Source organism: Narcine bancroftii, chromosome 3, assembly GCF_036971445.1.
Source record: "Narcine bancroftii isolate sNarBan1 chromosome 3, sNarBan1.hap1, whole genome shotgun sequence".
In the NCBI taxonomy this organism is placed as follows: Eukaryota; Metazoa; Chordata; class Chondrichthyes; order Torpediniformes; family Narcinidae; genus Narcine; species Narcine bancroftii.
Window position 1 is genome coordinate 154,123,955 of NC_091471.1, and position 17,338 is coordinate 154,141,292.

The 17,338-nt window shown below is 38.9% G+C and overlaps 1 protein-coding gene across 3 annotated transcripts in view; it reads right to left on the reverse strand.

The window, feature by feature from the left end:
• The window catches only part of LOC138757704 (stearoyl-CoA desaturase 5-like), a 93,925-nt gene that overhangs the window by 15,846 nt on the left and 60,741 nt on the right, over positions 1 to 17,338 (reverse strand). For all 3 annotated transcript variants that reach the window (XM_069925429.1, XM_069925430.1, XM_069925431.1), the window contains exon 4: positions 2,985 to 3,217. In XM_069925429.1, the coding sequence (XP_069781530.1) occupies positions 2,985 to 3,217 (233 nt within the window). The remainder of the gene's footprint in view (positions 1 to 2,984; positions 3,218 to 17,338) is intronic.

The following is a 17,338-nucleotide window of genomic DNA, read 5'->3' on the forward strand; positions in this document are numbered from 1 at the left end:
TAAAAATCAGTATTGTAGTCTTTAATTGTTAAGTTCACTTTAAATGATTAATTCCCATAACTTACAAATTTTAGATTTGAAACCCAGCCGCTGGCACTGTAAGTATTGCACTAGCAGCTATACTAACCATTCTTCTTTCTTTCTCTTTCTTTGGTTTGGCTTCGCGGACGAAGATATATGGATGGGTAATGTCCACGTCAGCTGCAGGCTCGTTTGTGGCTGACAAGTCCGATGCGGGACAGGCAGACACGATGCGGGGCAGGCAAGGGAAAATTGGTTGGTTGGGGTCGGGTGTTGGGTTTTTCCTCCTTTGTCTTTTGTCAGTGAGGTGGGCTCTGCGGTCTTCTTCAAAGGAGGTTGCTGCCCGCCGAACTGTGAGGTGCCAAGATGCACGGTTTGAGGCGATATCAGCCCACTGGCAGTGGTCAATGTGGCAGGCACCAAGAGATTTCTTTAGGCAGTCCTTGTACCATTCTACCATCATATTTAATGCCCTCCCCGAAATTTACAGATAAAGCCTTACTAATATACCCAATAATAATAAAAATAAAGACCGACTAGGCAGGGATGGGGAGACACTTTGGGAGAGTCGTCCATGCAGAGGGCTGGCTCTTCAATCTGCTGTTCCAGTCAGACACTTGGCGTAACCAGACTCCTTGATGTAACCTGACTCAGCTCCATGCCAGTGCCCTTTGGGGCAACCCGACTCGCCTCCCTCGCCACACCTTCCTCACACTGAGAACTTGACCTGCCTCCATACAATTGTCCCAGTCAGGCCCTCAGCTCAACCTCACTCATCTCCACACAACTGTCCTGGTCAAGCCCTTAGAGCAATGTGACTCACCTCCACGCAAATGTCCTGGTCAGACTTTCCTCATGCTGACAACCCAACTCACCTCCATGCAAGTGTCCTAGTCAGGCCCTTGTCACACCTTCCTCATGCTGACAACCAGGTCACCTCTTGTGTCCCAGTCAGGCCCTCAGAGCACCTTCCTTGTGCTGACAGCCAACTCACCTCCACAGAAGTGGCAATAATGAAAAGAATGCATGTGCATTGAGGGGCATTGCTAGGACAGCAGGGAAAACCTGTGCACTCCCCGGCAGAGTCCATCCATACAGTGCTTTCCATTCCAATTTATTTATTTACTTCGTCAGGGGTTTTTTTTGCCAGTTGTTTTGAGTTTCTGGTTGATTGAATTCCAGATAATGGGGATTTTACTGTATTGTTGATGCAGATGTTGCATGCAAGTCATTGTGCAAATGCCAGCAGGTGCTTTCTGGCATCCTGAGAGTAAAAAGTTGATGAAAGAGCCATCCTGACATGACCAAGTTTGAACCATAGAATGTGACAGCTCAGAAACAGGCCCTTCTTGTCTGCATCAAACTATTTTTTTTTTTTGCATGGTTCCACTGACCTGCACCCAGTCCATAGCCTTCCATATCCCTCCTATTCATGCACCCGTCCAAATTCTTCTTAATTGAATTGAAATAGAGCCCACATTCACCACTTCAGCTGGCAGCTTGTTCCACACTCCCACCCCACTCTCTGTGTGAAGATGTTCCCCTTAACTTCTCCCCTTTCAACCTTAACCCATGTAATCTGGTTTGTATCACACTGACCCTCAGTTGAAAAAAGTCTACCTACATTTACTGTCTATACCCCTCAAAATTTTAAATACCTCTATAAAATCTCCCCTCATTCTTCTATGTTCCAGGGAATAAAGTCCTAACCTTTTTAACCTTTCCCTGTAACTCAGTTCCTGAAGTTTGGACAACATCCTAGTAAATCTTCTCTGCACTTTTTCCATCTTATTGATATCTTTCCTGTAGTTAGGTGACCAAAACTGCACACAATACTCCAAATTTGGCCTCACCAATGTCTTGGACATCTTCACCATAACATCTCAACTCCTATACTCAATACTTTGATTTATGAAGGCCAATATGCCAAAAACTTTCTTTACATCCCTATTCACCTGTAACACCACTTTCAGAGAATTATGTATCTGCATTCCCAGATCCCTCTGTTCTACCAAATTCCTCAGTGCCCTACCTTTCATAGTGTTTATTATTTGTTGGTTTGTTCTTCCAAAGTGCAACACCTCACACTTTTCTCCATTAAATTCCATCTTTGTTTTTTCAGCCCATTTTTCATGATCCCTCTGCAAACCTTCTTCACTGTCCACAATGTCTCCAATCTTAGTGTCACCTGCAAACCTGCTAATACAATTCATCACAAAATCATCCAGATCACTGATATAGATGGCAAACAGCACCAATCCCTCAGACACCATTAGCCAAAGGCCTCCAGTATGAGAAGTAACCATCCACCACCAGTCTCTGGCCTCTCCCATATAGCCAATGTCGAATTCAGTTTACTACCACACCGTGTGCCTGAACCTTACTGACTAACCTCCCATCTGGGACCTTGTAAAAGACCATACTAAAGTCCATGTAGACAAATCCACAGCCTTTCCTTCATCAACTTTCTTGGTTACTTCCTTGAAAAGCTCCAAGATTTGTTAAACCATGCTGTCCCTGGCTGTCCAAATACTTGTATACTCAATCTCCTAGAACACCTTGCAATAATTTTCAGGGTTACTTTTGAAGCCTTTTTTTTTTAAACAACAGAACAACATGAGCAACCCTCCGATCATCCAGCACCCACAAGTTCAGGTTCCTAATAAAGAGAGATCACTCACAGTTGCACTGTCACTTTAGGTGTTTGATTTTACAACCTCTGTTGCTACAATAGAGGCCCTGCTTGCAGAATGGGGCTCATAGTTAAAGCTACTGACTTCAGGAAGCACTAAGGCAAAAGAAGTGGTCATTCAATTATATCAATAAATTCCAGATGTTTGGATCAATCTGTAAGCAACTTTATGCTGAATTTCTATAACCCCCCCCCCCCCCACTTCTGTCAAGTTCAAAAACAGGACCTGCCATTTAAAATTGCAACCAATTTTCATTGATATCCTACTCACCAAGTGCTCCAAACGTTACAAATCTGTTTTCTCTTGGACTGATGTACTTGTCGTAAGGTTTGTTTCCATACATGTGAGCAGCACTATTTACCAACCATGTGACGTTCAGAGAAATGGTGTATCGAAGGATGGAAGCCAGGAAGTAAGAATTCCAGAGACTCTCCCCCCAGAAGTACCAGGGAATAAAAGTTGGCATTAAGAAACACATGATTAAAACAGAAGTCTTGTAATATCTACAAAAGAGAACAAAGGTTATTTACACAATTACAAGCATAAACCTCATTAAAATAGGATAATTTATATTCCCATTCAAGAGAAAAACAATTACACTCACATGTCCAAAAGTGCCTGACCATAAAGAGGATCAGTCACTTTTTTTTGGAATGGTGTAACAAACAAATTTGAATCAAAATCAAATGACCTTACAGATATTCAAGAATTATCTTTAAGCAAGAGAATTGTTATGTTATATATAAATATGTTTTTAAAAGTGATAGATTGTGGAGGTTTAGTGTAGGTCACTTCACAAACAGACATTAACATTTCACAAAAAGACGTCTATTTGAAATGCAAGAGCTATGCATAAGCAGAGACATCATGTCCACAGTGACTACAGAAACTTTGAAGAAAGCCTCTGGAGACTTCACAAGTAGGTGTTAATTGGACTGATGTTGGGGAATAAATGGACTATTGTCTTTAAAGCAACAGATGTCCAGACTCAGAAACATGCCAGCAATCTGTCTGGTTGCAGTTTACTGGTCTCAGAGGGGTCATGTGGTTTTGCAAAGAGAGAAAATAAAACCACATGATTCTTTGGAGAGAGAGAGAGAGAGTTCTGCAGTGGCTTTTGGAGGCTGCAACATGGCATGCTGGCAACCCAATTTGGAAAATGGATTGTGAGTTCAGCCTGTTGAAAACCCTTGATGTCCTTACAAGAGGAAATGGCTGGCATTTTCTCTTGAAAAGGAAAATGAGGAACTCTGTGGTGATCTGGAAGATGTTATCATTTGGAAAACCCATGTTGGGGAATGTTTCTTCTGTAAGACACTGAAGTGACTGGTTGGAGGGAATCAGTTTATGTGTGTCCAACGAGCAATGAATTTCTCTCTCTGAAACCAACGAGAACCTTCCTGAGTAGTAACCATTTACCTGTAAGCACCAAAGCCTGGTGAATATTCGTAAGTTTAAAATTCTGTACAAAGTGTAAGAATTGCCTGATACTAGTGAGAAGTGAGATTGGACTGTAAAGCAAAAAACTTTGCTGAACATATCTACATTACATACATGTGCACTTAGAATTAGGAGGTTAAGTTAAGTTAATAGTAATAAGTTAAAGTTTAATCCTGTTTTTATGTTTAAAGAAAATTAAAGGCAACTTTTGTTTAAGTAACCATTTGTCTTGATGAATTTTTATTGTTGCTGGGTTTTGGGGTTTTCTGGACTCGTTACAGAATAATATGTCCAGTTAGACCACCAAGGTTATGACTTAACTGGATAAAAATCTGCAAAGGACTAAGATAAATACTAGATAATTTTGTCCCATGTATAGATGTAGTGATGTTGAAGGGTATCAAGATCACACAAAAGTGCATAATGTTGATCTCATGTTTAAATGATCATGGGTTCAAGAGTTGGGAAACCCATCTAAATAATTCAATTTAATCAGAAATACCTTGAATCAAACAGTTTCTGCCAATATTCCACCACAATTACTGCGGTTCATTATGAAGCCTTTCCTATGCAAATTCTAGGGCTAATTTCCATAAAATAATAAAAACAACATGTAAACAGTTTATAAATGAGGTCAACTGGAAACTAATTCAGTAAAATGCATATGTGTACACTGGATTTGAAAGGTTAGATAATGAAGTAAGATTTTTTTTTTAATTATTTTTTTTTTTTTTAATTTTTTATTTTTCACACCATAAATCACAATAGCCATGATATACACTTTTTCTTTTCCACACATTTACAGTGACTTTTTCTCCCTCCCCCCTCCCTCCTCCCAAGCCACCCCCCCACCTCTCATCCATTTTAGGTATACAATCTAGGTTGCATTAATTCAGTTAGACAATGTTGTCATTCAACAAAAATACACCAGAAATTCTACTGAGTCCATTCTTTTCTTTTCTTCTCCTTCCATCAACTTAGGTAATGTTTGTTCCCGGTAGGTTTTCGCTATTGTATTTAATGTAAGGCTCCCATACTTGTTCGAATATTTCAATATTATTTCTTAAACTATATGTTATTTTTTCTAATGGAATACATTTATTCATTTCTATATACCATTGTTGTATTTTCAAATTATCTTCCAATTTCCAGGTTGACATAATACATTTTTTTGCTACGGCTAGGGCTATCTTGACAAATCTTTTTTGTGCATCTTCCAAGTCAATTCCAAATTCTTTATTTTTTATGTTACTTAGGAGAAAGATCTCTGGATTCTTTGGTATATTGTTTTCTGTTATTTTATTTAATATCTGATTGAGATCATCCCAAAATTTTTCTACTCTCTCACATGTCCAGATTGCATGAATTGTTGTTCCCCTTTCTTTTTTACATCGAAAACATCTATCAGATACTGTTGGGTCCCATTTATTTAACTTTTGCGGTGTAATGTATAGTCTGTGTAACCAATTATATTGTATCATACGCAGCCTCGTATTTATTGTATTTCTCATCGTTCCAGAGCATAACTTCTCCCATGTTTCCTTTTTTATCTTTATATTTAAATCTTGTTCCCATTTTTGTTTAGTTTTACCATTTGTTTCCTCATTTTCCTTTTCTTGCAGTTTAATATACATATTTTTTATAAATCTTTTGATTAACATTGTATCTGTAATCACATATTCAAGGTTACTTCCCTCTGGTAAACTCAAGTTGCTTCCTAATTTATCTTTCAAGTAGGATCTCAGTTGGTAATATGCCAGCGCTGTATCTCCAGTTATATTGTACTTATCTCTCAATATTTCAAAGGATAAGAATCTACTTCCTGAAAAACAATTTTCTATTCTTTTAATCCCTTTTTTTTCCCATTTTCTAAAGGCAAGGTTGTCTATTGTAAAAGGGAGTAGCTTATTTTGCGTCAATATTAGTTTTGGTATTTGGTAATTTATTTTATTTCTTTCTACATGAATCTTCTTCCATATATTGAGGAGATGGTGTAATACTGGAGAAGTTCTATGTTGTACCAATTTTTCGTCCCATTTATATAATATGTGTTCAGGTATCTTTTCCCCTATTTTATCTAATTCTAGTCTCGTCCAGTCTGGTTTTTCCCTTGTTTGATAAAAATCTGATAGGTACCTTAATTGTGCGGCTCTATAATAATTTTTGAGGTTTGGCAATTGTAAGCCTCCTTGTTTATACCATTCTGTTAATTTATCTAGTGCTATCCTCGGTTTCCCCCCTCTCCATAAAAATCTCCTTATTATTTTCTTTAACTCTTTGAAGAATTTTTCTGTCAGTTGTATTGGCAATGCCTGAAATAAGTATAGTATCCTTGGAAAAATGTTCATTTTAATACAGTTTATCCTTCCTATCAGTGTTAGTGGTAGCTCTTTCCAATGCTCTAAATCGTCCTGTAATTTTTTCATTAGTGGATTGTAATTGAGTTTATATAATTGGCCTAGATTTTTGTTTATTTGCACACCTAGGTATCTTATTGCCTGCGTTTGCCATCTGAATGGGGATTCCTCCTTAAATTTTGAGAAATCCGCGTTATTCATAGGCATTGCTTCACTTTTATTTACGTTTATCTTGTATCCCGACACTTCTCCATATTCCTTCAATTTCTTATATAGTTCTTTTATTGATAGTTCTGGTTCTGTTAAGTACACTATCACATCATCCGCAAACAGACTGATTTTATATTCCCTGTCTTTTATTTTTATTCCTTTTATATTATTATCTCTTCTTATCGATTCTGCTAGTGGTTCTATAGCTAGCGCAAACAATAATGGTGATAGTGGACATCCCTGCCGCGTTGACCTGCTTAAGTTAAATTGCTTTGATACATGTCCATTTACTGTCACTTTCGCTAACGGTCCCTTATATAATGCTTTAATCCAATTAATATACTTCTCCGGTAAACTGAATTTTTGCAATACTTTGAACAAGTAATTCCATTCTACTCTGTCGAAGGCCTTCTCTGCGTCTAAAGCAACTGCTACTGCCGGTGCTTTATTTCCTTCTACTGCATGAATTAAGTTAATAAATTTACAAATATTGTCTGTTGTGCGTCTTTTTTTGATAAATCCAGTTTGGTCTAAATTTACCATTTTCGGTACCTGTTCTGCTAATCTGTTCGCTAATAGTTTAGCTATTATCTTATAATCTGTGTTTAGCAGAGATATTGGTCTGTATGACGCTGGTGAGAGTGGATCTTTCCCTTGTTTTAGTATCACTGTAATTATTGCTGTTTTACATGAATCTGGTAAGTTTTGTGTCTCATCAATCTGGTTGATTACATCCAGGAGGGGCGGTATTATTAGGTCTTTAAATGTTTTGTAGAATTCTATTGGGAGTCCATCCTCTCCTGGTGTCTTATTATTTGGTAAATTTTTTATTATCTCTTGTATTTCTACTGTTCCAAATGGTTCTGTTAATTTATTTTGTTCCTCTATTTGTAGTTTTGGTAGTTCAATTTTAGTCAAAAATTCATCTATTTTCCCTTCTTTCCCTTCGTTTTCGGTTCGGTATAATTGTTCATAGAATTCTCTGAAGTTTTCCTTAATTTCTTTTGGATTATATGTAATTTGTTTGTCTTTTTTCCTTGTTGCCAATACCATTTTCTTAGTTTGCTCTGTCTTAAGCTGCCATGCTAGGATTTTGTGTGTTTTTTCCCCTAGTTCATAATATTTCTGTTTTGTCTTCATTATATTCTTCTCCACCTTATATGTTTGTAATGTTTCATATTTTATTTTTTTATCCACCAATTCTCTTCTTTTGGTTGTATCTTCCTTTATTGCTAATTTTTTTTCTATGTTTATTATTTCCCTTTCCAACTGCTCTGTTTCCTGATTATAGTCCTTCTTCATCTTGGTTGCATAACTTATTATTTGCCCTCTAATGAATGCTTTCATTGCGTCCCATAGTATAAACTTATCTTCCACTGATTCCGTATTTACTTCAAAATACATTTTTAATTGTTTTTCAATAAATTCTCTAAAATCCTGTCTTTTAAGTAGCATGGGGTTTAATCTCCATCTATACATTCTTGGAGGGATGTCCTCTAGCTCTATTGCCAATAACAGGGGTGAGTGGTCCGATAATAGTCTAGCTTTATATTCCGTTTTCCTAACTCTCCCTTGAATGTGGGCTGATAACAGGAATAGGTCTATCCTTGAGTATGTTTTATGTCTAGTCGAGTAGTATGAGTATTCCTTTTCTTTTGGGTTTTGTTTCCTCCATATGTCCACAAGTTTCATTTCTTGCATTGATTTAATTATAAATTTGGTTACTTTGTTCTTCCTGTTAATTTTTTTCCCCGTTTTATCCATATTTGGATCCAAATTCAGATTGAAATCCCCTCCTATTAGTATGTTCCCTTGCGTATTAGCTACCTTCAAAAAGATATCTTGCATAAACTTTTGATCTTCTTCGTTAGGTGAATATATATTAAGTAGATTCCAAAGCTCTGAATATATCTGACATTTTATCATAACATATCTCCCTGCTGGATCTATTATTTCCTCTTCTATTTTAAATGGCACATTTTTGCTAATTAATATAGCCACTCCTCTTGCTTTTGAATTATACGATGCTGCTGTTACATGTCCTACCCAATCTCTCTTTAATTTCTTGTGCTCCAATTCAGTTAAGTGTGTTTCTTGGACAAATGCTATATCTATTTTTTCCTTTTTCAGTAAATTTAGTAGTTTATGAAGTAAGATTGAAGTTGATTTTAATTTTAACTGAATAATAGTATATAATTATCCACTGTACATCCTGTCAGACTTTGCTTTCCATTGAAGAGGGAAAAAAGCAAATGAATCCATAACTGGCAGACATTTCAATATCAAACATCTTTTACCTCCCAAGTTTCCATGACCTTCAAAAAGATTCAGCCAAGGAGGAGCTGGCACTAGCACAAACGTCATTGCCAAATGACACCCCCTGTAAACCAATGGTCTACTGTTGACTGAACAATGCTGATTTGTTGTATCATAGCGACTAATTAATTTTGCTACAGATTTATTTTCTGCAATGTAGCAGAATCCACATTGTTCTACTGCATGGAATTTTTCCTATTCATAAACACACATTTACACACTCTGGGATTTACTAATATGTACCCCCCTCCATTTTCTCCTTTCACTGTTGCCACTACAAAAGCACTGAGTTGGTCTGGTTGAGAATATAGTCCTTCCATCCTTAACAACTGATGCCAAGACATTGAATCGTGGCCGAGTCCTTTAATAGTCAAACACACAAATCATAGTTAAAGAAGAAAATCTGCAGATGCTGGGGTCTACTGCAATACTCAAATTGCTGGAGAAACTCAGCAGGCAATGTACTTATGTAAACGGAAAGTAAAATGCAATCAATGTTTCGGGTCTGAGCTGAAGGGCCAATCCCACCAAAGGGGTCAGGCCCACAACATTGATTGGCCATTACATCCAGTGGTTGCTGCATGGCCTGCTGAGTTTCTCCTGCACTTGTGTCTTACAGAAATCACAGGATAGTAGTAGGACCCATGCTGATTCTCCCCTTTTAAAATATTGAGGGATACCAAATTTTGACCTGGAACAAATATTTTGGCAAAGACAAGAAATCAAATTGAGGATCCGTATACTTTAAAAAAATGTTCAATCAATATGTAGTTACAAAACAAACAAAATCAAAGAAACATCACAGATATACAAAATAAAATACCAAAACCAAACTACATTTTGATGTACAAAAAAAATCAAATTATACACAAGAGAAAGATCCCCCTCCCCCAAAGGAAATGGAAAAAAAAGGTTCTCACATGATGTGACAAAATCATCTGTTTTCCAAAAGCATTAATTACATACAGATGAAACATTACGAGATTCATTCAGAGCTTATTTCCTCTCTTAGGGGATAAATGTCTTGACATAGACATTGCTAGGGATACTGGAGATAGTAGTATTAGAGACCCGGGGGGGGAGGGGGGGGGTGGAGATCATCAAAGGTTAACCCTTGTATGTATTAAATATGGGTTCCATATTATTAAAAACATATTGTTACAATTTCTGAGGATGTAAGTAATCTTCTCCAGGGGAATAACTATGCATTTCTGACTTCCAACAGATCAGACTCAATTGGGAATCAGCTTTCCATGTAATGGCTATTGCTAAAGCAAGTTTAACAAATTTCAATTGATATTTCAACAGCCTCATTTTCGGTTTTATATCTGCTAATTTCCCCAATAAAAACAATTCTGGTACCTGAGGGTATCTAATTCTGGCCATTTGTTCCAGGAGATTCCCCAAATCTTCTCAGAAGAATCTCACCTTTGGGCATGACCGGGTCGAATACAAAAAGGTCCCTTCATCTTGACCACATCAAAAACATAAATTGGATAATTTAGATTTCAAATTATTTAATTTTTGCAGAATAAGCGCCAGCCAATGCAAAAAATTATATTGCACCAGCCTAATTGTATTAGTTAATTGTATTTCTCATGCTGTCCCAACAAAGGTCAGACCAGCAAAATGGACCAAATCTGATTCCCATCTTTCTCTCGACTTATCTAGCCCTTGTTTAGGGGCTTCCACCTGAAGTAAGAAGTACATTTTAGAGATAAATTTCTTTGTGATCCTCTTTCAAACCAGAGTCTCTATTTCAGTACATTGGAACAAGGCCAGTGCTGGACCTAATTTATCCCTTAAATAAGATCTTAACTGAAGATAGAAGAAAAGGGATGTATTTAATACTCCAGGTTTATTCCTGATTTGTTCAAATGTCATAAATTGTCCCTGCTCAAAACAATCTTTGATAATTTTGATCTCACTCTGAGACCAATTTTCTAGAATTTTATTATCAATTGTTTATGGAATTAATTTATTTTAAGCTAGGGGTGTTTTGGGTGAGAGGCTTCCCCTAACACCAATTTGACCGTTGAGTTGATTCCAAATTATAATAATATGTTTTAGTAAGGGGGCTTCCTTAGGGCCAGATAGCAATTTAGAATTCCATTTATATACAAAATTTTCTGCTATCTTTTCACCAGCCTTATGCAGTTCCAGTTCTACCCAAGAAGACTAGTCTCCTCCATCAAAGAGGAAGGTGATGAACTTAATTTGGGTTACCCAATAATTTTTTAATTTTTTTTAATTTTAAGGTCTGGGAACTCCCAGTTCATAATTCCAGGTTAATTTATTGATAGAGATTCTGGGAAACTTACCCTTCCACAGAAACTTCCTAATATATTTATTTAAATTCAGAAAGAATTGTTGTGGCACTAAAACAGGTAGGTTTTGGAAAAGATATTGTAATTTAGGCAATATATTCATTTTTATACAATTGGCCCTTCCAATCAAAGTAATTGGAGTTATCCATTTATTTAAATCATCCTCAATTTTCTGAAGCAAGGGAAGATAATTCAACTTGTATAAATTCTGAAAGCTACTATCTATCTTCATACCTAATATTTTAAGCAGCCACTTCAATTGAGAGTCTCTTTTAATTGATCATAATTCCCACCCATAAGTGGTAATAACTTCACTTTTATCCTAATTAATTTTATAGCCCAAGAAAGTCCCAAAAAATTCCAATTTACACTGCAATTTTTGCAATGAACTCACTGGGTCCATCAGATATATCACAACAGTCAGAAAATAGATTGATTTTATGTTCTTCTTGGTTAACCCTAAAGTTTTTTATGTCTGGATCTTGGCAGATAGATTCTGCTAACAGTTTGATAGCCAAGACGAAAAGGGCTGGAGGTATTGGGCAACCTTGTCTACTAAATCTGGACAATGGGAACATGGATGATATTTGGCTATTAGTGATTACTTTTGCTTTAGGCTCATAATATAGACTTTAACCCAATTAATAAATACTTCCCAAAACTTTGAATAAAGTTCCATTCCAGTCTGTCGAAAGCCTTATCTGCATCTAGGGCCAGAGCGACTCAATTAATCTCTTGTTTGTGCCAGATTGATAATACTGAGCAGTCTGCTAACATTGTCCGCAGATTTTGTCTTCTATATGAAACCAGACTGATCTACGTTTATTAATTCAGCAAATATACTGTGACAGAATATGTTGTGTTTGTATTGTATATAAAGATGTTTTTGGGAGATAAATTGTGGCAGTTTTTTTTTTAGTCACATACAAACGCTTCAAAACAGATCTCATTTAAAATACTGGAGCTCTGCTCAAGCTAGACAGGCCGGCTCCAAAAACTTTGTGGAGTGCCCAAGGGACTTCACTAATGGATTGTTGTTTTGAAAAGGAACAGATGAAAGAACTCTGAGGAGTCAGTTCAGAACCGAAGGCTATCTGAGTGCAGTTTGCTGTTCTAAGGTGGTCATGTGGTTTTGCAAGGAGAGAGAGAGAGAGAGAGAGAGAGAGAGAGAGAGAGAGTGTTCAGTAGCAGCAGCTGGGACTGGAACATGGCAAGCTTGTGGAAAACCCCATTTTGAAGATGGGTTGTGAGTGTGTGAGTGCTTAGTTCAGCCTGGTCAAAGCCCTTGTGATCCATACAAGAGGAGAGGACTGGCTGCCTAATGTTTCACTTGAAATAAGGGAAAGAAAAAGGAACTCTGTGGTGACCTGAAAGAAAGAGGTCATCATCTGGAAAACCCTGATGGGGCAGGTTTCTTCGGCAAGACACTAACGTGGCTGATTAGAAAAATCAGTTTGTGTCCAGCAAACATCAAATCTCTCTCTGAAAACCAACAAGAACCTTACTGAATGGTAACCATTTACCTTTCAAGCACCAAAGCCTGGTGAACTTTATAGATGTTAAATTCTGTGCACAGTATAAGAATTGCCTGCAACCAGTGAACTTGGAGGAATGAGAAGTGAGATTGGACTGTGAATTAAAGAACTTTTCTAAACTTACACACACATTACATAAATATGTGCTTAGAATTAAAAAGGGGTTAAGTTAGGTTAGTTAAGTCAATAGTGATAAGTTAAAGTTTGATTTGGTTTTCGTGTTTAAAGATAATTAAAAACAACTTTTGTTTTAAGTAACCATTTGTTTTGGTGAATATCTATTGCTGCCAGGTTTTGGGGACCTCTGGGCTCGTTAACAATACTGCCAATCTATTTGCCAGAGATTTAGCAATGATCTTATAGTCCGTATTCAATCAGGTCTGTTTCTCTTAGTACCACTTGGATGTCAACATCTTTTTAGTCACACCATCTGTGAACTGCTGTTACTCACCATGCCTCAAAAATGTACAACAAAACTTTAGGAGACAAGACTTATGACTTCAAAATTTTAAATTACACATTTTGAAGGCTAGTTTTGAACATTTATTGTTAGAATGCCAGCATATAACAATAAAGAGGGAATGGCATGTTGTCCAATCATAGGAACCTCTACATCTAAACCTGATCACATCCTTGGCAAGTATCTGCATTTGACCAGATGCAGACACCAGATAATACTTGGCAGCTTGGATCCAGATGATTGAATTTCTTTTTACTAAGCCAAGGGCATTAAATCTATTCTGATATCCCCTATTGTACTTCCCTGACCAAGAACAGATTGAGATTTGAAACTGAGGTCTTCTTGCATGTACAACCACTTCTGTGGCAGGAAATGTCACTTCCAGGTCATTGGAGAGCTTAAAGATGAACTTCTGATACTTTTGCAGTTTCCTTCTCAAGCCTGTGGTTTCAACTTCTAGGTCATTAGTATTACATATTTAATACCATACTCCAAACTGCACAAAGTCAACTGGAGGTCCTTTTTAAATCTAGGCTAGGCACTGTGTAAAGCAATGACAAGATTACAACAAGACAGGTGAACTTAGAAAGTGGGCCAAGGAATGGCAGATGGAATCTAAGTTCAAGAGGTTGCACTTGGGTAGGTTAAACAGAGGCAAGATTGCACAGTGAATAGTAGGGCCCTGAAAAGAGCTGCAGAACAAATAGACTTGTGGGGTACAAGTATGCACTTCCATGAGTGGCAATACAGGTAGATAGCGTGTTGAAGGCAGCATTTAGCAAACTTGCCTTCATCCATCAGGGTACAACTGCACAAGTCGTTAGTGAGACTGGTAGTATTGGGCACAGTTCTAGGCACCCAGTTAAAGGAAAGATATTATTAGCTGGCAAGGATTCACAGGAATGTTAGGGTGTCTGGTTGGATTGAATTACAAGGAGAGGCTGGGACTTTTTTCTCTGGATTGTTGGAGGCCAAGGGTGGGGGAAGAGATGGGTGTGGAATTTTCTAGAGGTTTATAAAATCATGAAGGACATCAACAAGGTAAATAATCATAGCCAGTGTAGGAGAATCTAAAACTAGAGGCATAGATTTAAACTGAGAGGGGAAAGATTTAAAATGGACCTAAGGGACACCTCTTTCAAACCGAGGATGTTGAATATATGGAACAAGTTACCAGAAGAAGCTGTAGACGTCAAACAATTACAACTTCTAAAAATCATTTGGACGGTACATGTAGGAAAGGTTCAGATGGCCATGGGTCAAACAGATGTAAATGGAACTAGCTTGGTCAAAGTGGATGTTGAGCCAATTGGCCCAAGTCTGTGCTATAAAAATCTACGACTCTAGAAAGTGCAGTAAATTATTTATGAAAGAAAAACAATAATGGAATGCTTTGAATATGCTTCACACAGAACTTGGTAATCGATTCACTTGAAAACTTCTCATTAAAAATGTATGAGAACCTTAACAGAATTTTTGCCACACATCTACAATGCTTAAATATTTTTGAATCACGTAATCACGAACAATTGAGGTCATCACTCTTTTTCTAAATTATGAGGTAAGCCAGTCTCAAAAGACAAAGGAAAAAATAGAAAATGTGAGGTCTCGGTTTACAAATGCCACTGACGGATGCATCCTTTTGGGATTTATTTGCAAAACTATGGAGCTAATTGTGGAATTCAGGAGGGGAAAATCAGGAGAACGCTTAACAGTCTTCATGAAGGGGTCAACAGTGGAAAGAGTTAAGACTTTCAAATTCCTGGGTGTCAACACCTCTACAGGTCCGTCCTGCGGCCTCCATTTTGATGCAATTATGAAGAAGACTCACCAGCAGCTCTATTTAGTGAGGAGTTTGAAGAGATTTGGGACGTCACCAAAGACTTGCAAATTTCTACATGGGTACCAGGGAGAGCAATCATTGATACCCAGCGCCATTCATGAGTATCAATCTTCACTCCATTTGAGGACATCTACAAGAGATGGTGTCTTAAGAAAGCAGCCTGATCTGTGAGTCGGGGGGTGTGTCTTATTATGGGTGGTTGTGGTCCTCAGAATGCCATCGTAACACTCCTAAACTGGCTCTGGAAGTAGAGGTCCAGGAGAATCGGCACGCAGAGCTGTGGCATCACAAGTAAATGAAAGTTATCGTAATATTCACCCCCCTCACCATTAACAATGCAGTGGCCATAGAGATGGTGCCGCTTGTGGGTCTAACAGAAAGAGTGTTTCTGGGCAGAGTCTGGGCGAATGAAGCTCTCTGTGCTCCCACTATCAAAGTGGCAGGTCATTCTTTTCCCCACTTACCTCAATCTCCATCATTGAGTGGGTGATCAGATGAGGGCTGCCCTGGTTCAGGATCACAGAGGCCAGGATTAGATCGTCATTGCTGTTAAAGGGGAGGCCTGATCGGTAAGATGGTGGCCTCCATGTTGACCACATGGTTGTCGCATCAGCCAAAGGTGGAAATAATGTCATCCGGGTGGCAGGAGGTGGAAGTGACGTCATCCAGGAGGGTGGAGAAGACGAAGGGTAATATGGTAACTCCCGAGTCATGCATGTGGCCGAGCAGTTTGGGACCAGAAGTGACGTCCGCGCTGGGCTGCTGGGGGGGGCGGGGGGGCGGGGTGGATTTTGACTTACAGACCCACTGGTAGCCACCTTCTTCCAACATCCCGAACAGGTAGCCTCCTTAGCTGGGCAGAGCTTTGGGAGTGCTTCAGTTGGCCACAGAAATGGCACCTTGGGTGTCCAATTGTGACGGTGGTGGGGTCGTGGCTCGCTATCGCGGCGAAAGACTGTGATGCTGGGTTCCAACATAGCAGTGCCTTCACGTGGAGGCCCCGTTCTTACTGGCGATCGTGTCGGCATGGTGTTGGGCCGAGTCGAGGGTCCTGGCAAGCTGGAAGGCCCTCTTCAGGGGCAGCTTGTCCTCCTCAAGCAGTCGCTAACGAATATAGTTGGACCTCACTCCTGACATCCCAGACAGCTCCTCCACACACTGGGCAACGGGCTGTAGTGGTCCCCCAGTAATCTCTACCCAGATCATACAGCGCCTGAAGGAACTCGTCCATGAACTCACTGGGTTGCAGTTTCCTCGAGGCCAGCAGATAACATGAGTACACCATTCACCCAGGGTCAGTAGAGATTGTAGAGTTCACCCATAGCCTCCAGGTAGGTCATGCATTTCCAGATCGCCAGGTACACTCAGTGGCCCACTCTTGCTTGTAGGTCCTCGAGTCTCTTCTCATTCGAGTCCACCAGGCCTGCTGCGACTTTGAGAAAGTTCGTGAAGCAGGCGATCCACTGCTCAGCAGCTGCGGGCACCCGTGGATCGATCTCAAGCCTGTCAGGTCTTAGCAGCTTGTCCACCCCGTGTGGAAAATGAATGTGTATTAAATTGATACGCACCATCAACGACTCCAAAGGCTGAATGAGGACCAATAGGCTTTAATATACATTAGATTGTAGCTGGCCCAACTCCATTTGCTTGAATGAATGGAAGGGGGTAGGGAGGTCAACCTTTATGGCCAGGTTACAAGGGAAGGAGTTACAGGGGATCGAGCCATCAGTGGGCCAACCAGCCACTCACACACAAAACAGTATATATGGTGATACCATCAGAGCACCACAGTATATACATATCACCACACAGCCTCTATCCTCAAGGACCCTCACTACCCAGGCCATGCCCTCTTCACACTGCTACCATCAGGAAGGAAGTACAGGAGCCTGAAAACTAACACCCAGTGGCACAAGGGAATCTTCTTTCCTTCTGCCAGATTTCTGAATGAACAATAAACCACAGACTACCCCACTTACTCTTCTTTTGCTCAAATTTATTTATTTTTCAATGTAATTTATAGCAATATTTGCACTAATGCTGCTGCAAAACAACAAATTTTGTGTCACATTCTTGACAATAAATTCTGATTGTTCAGATAAAATGATTTAATGTCTATACTTTGAAAGGCACTGA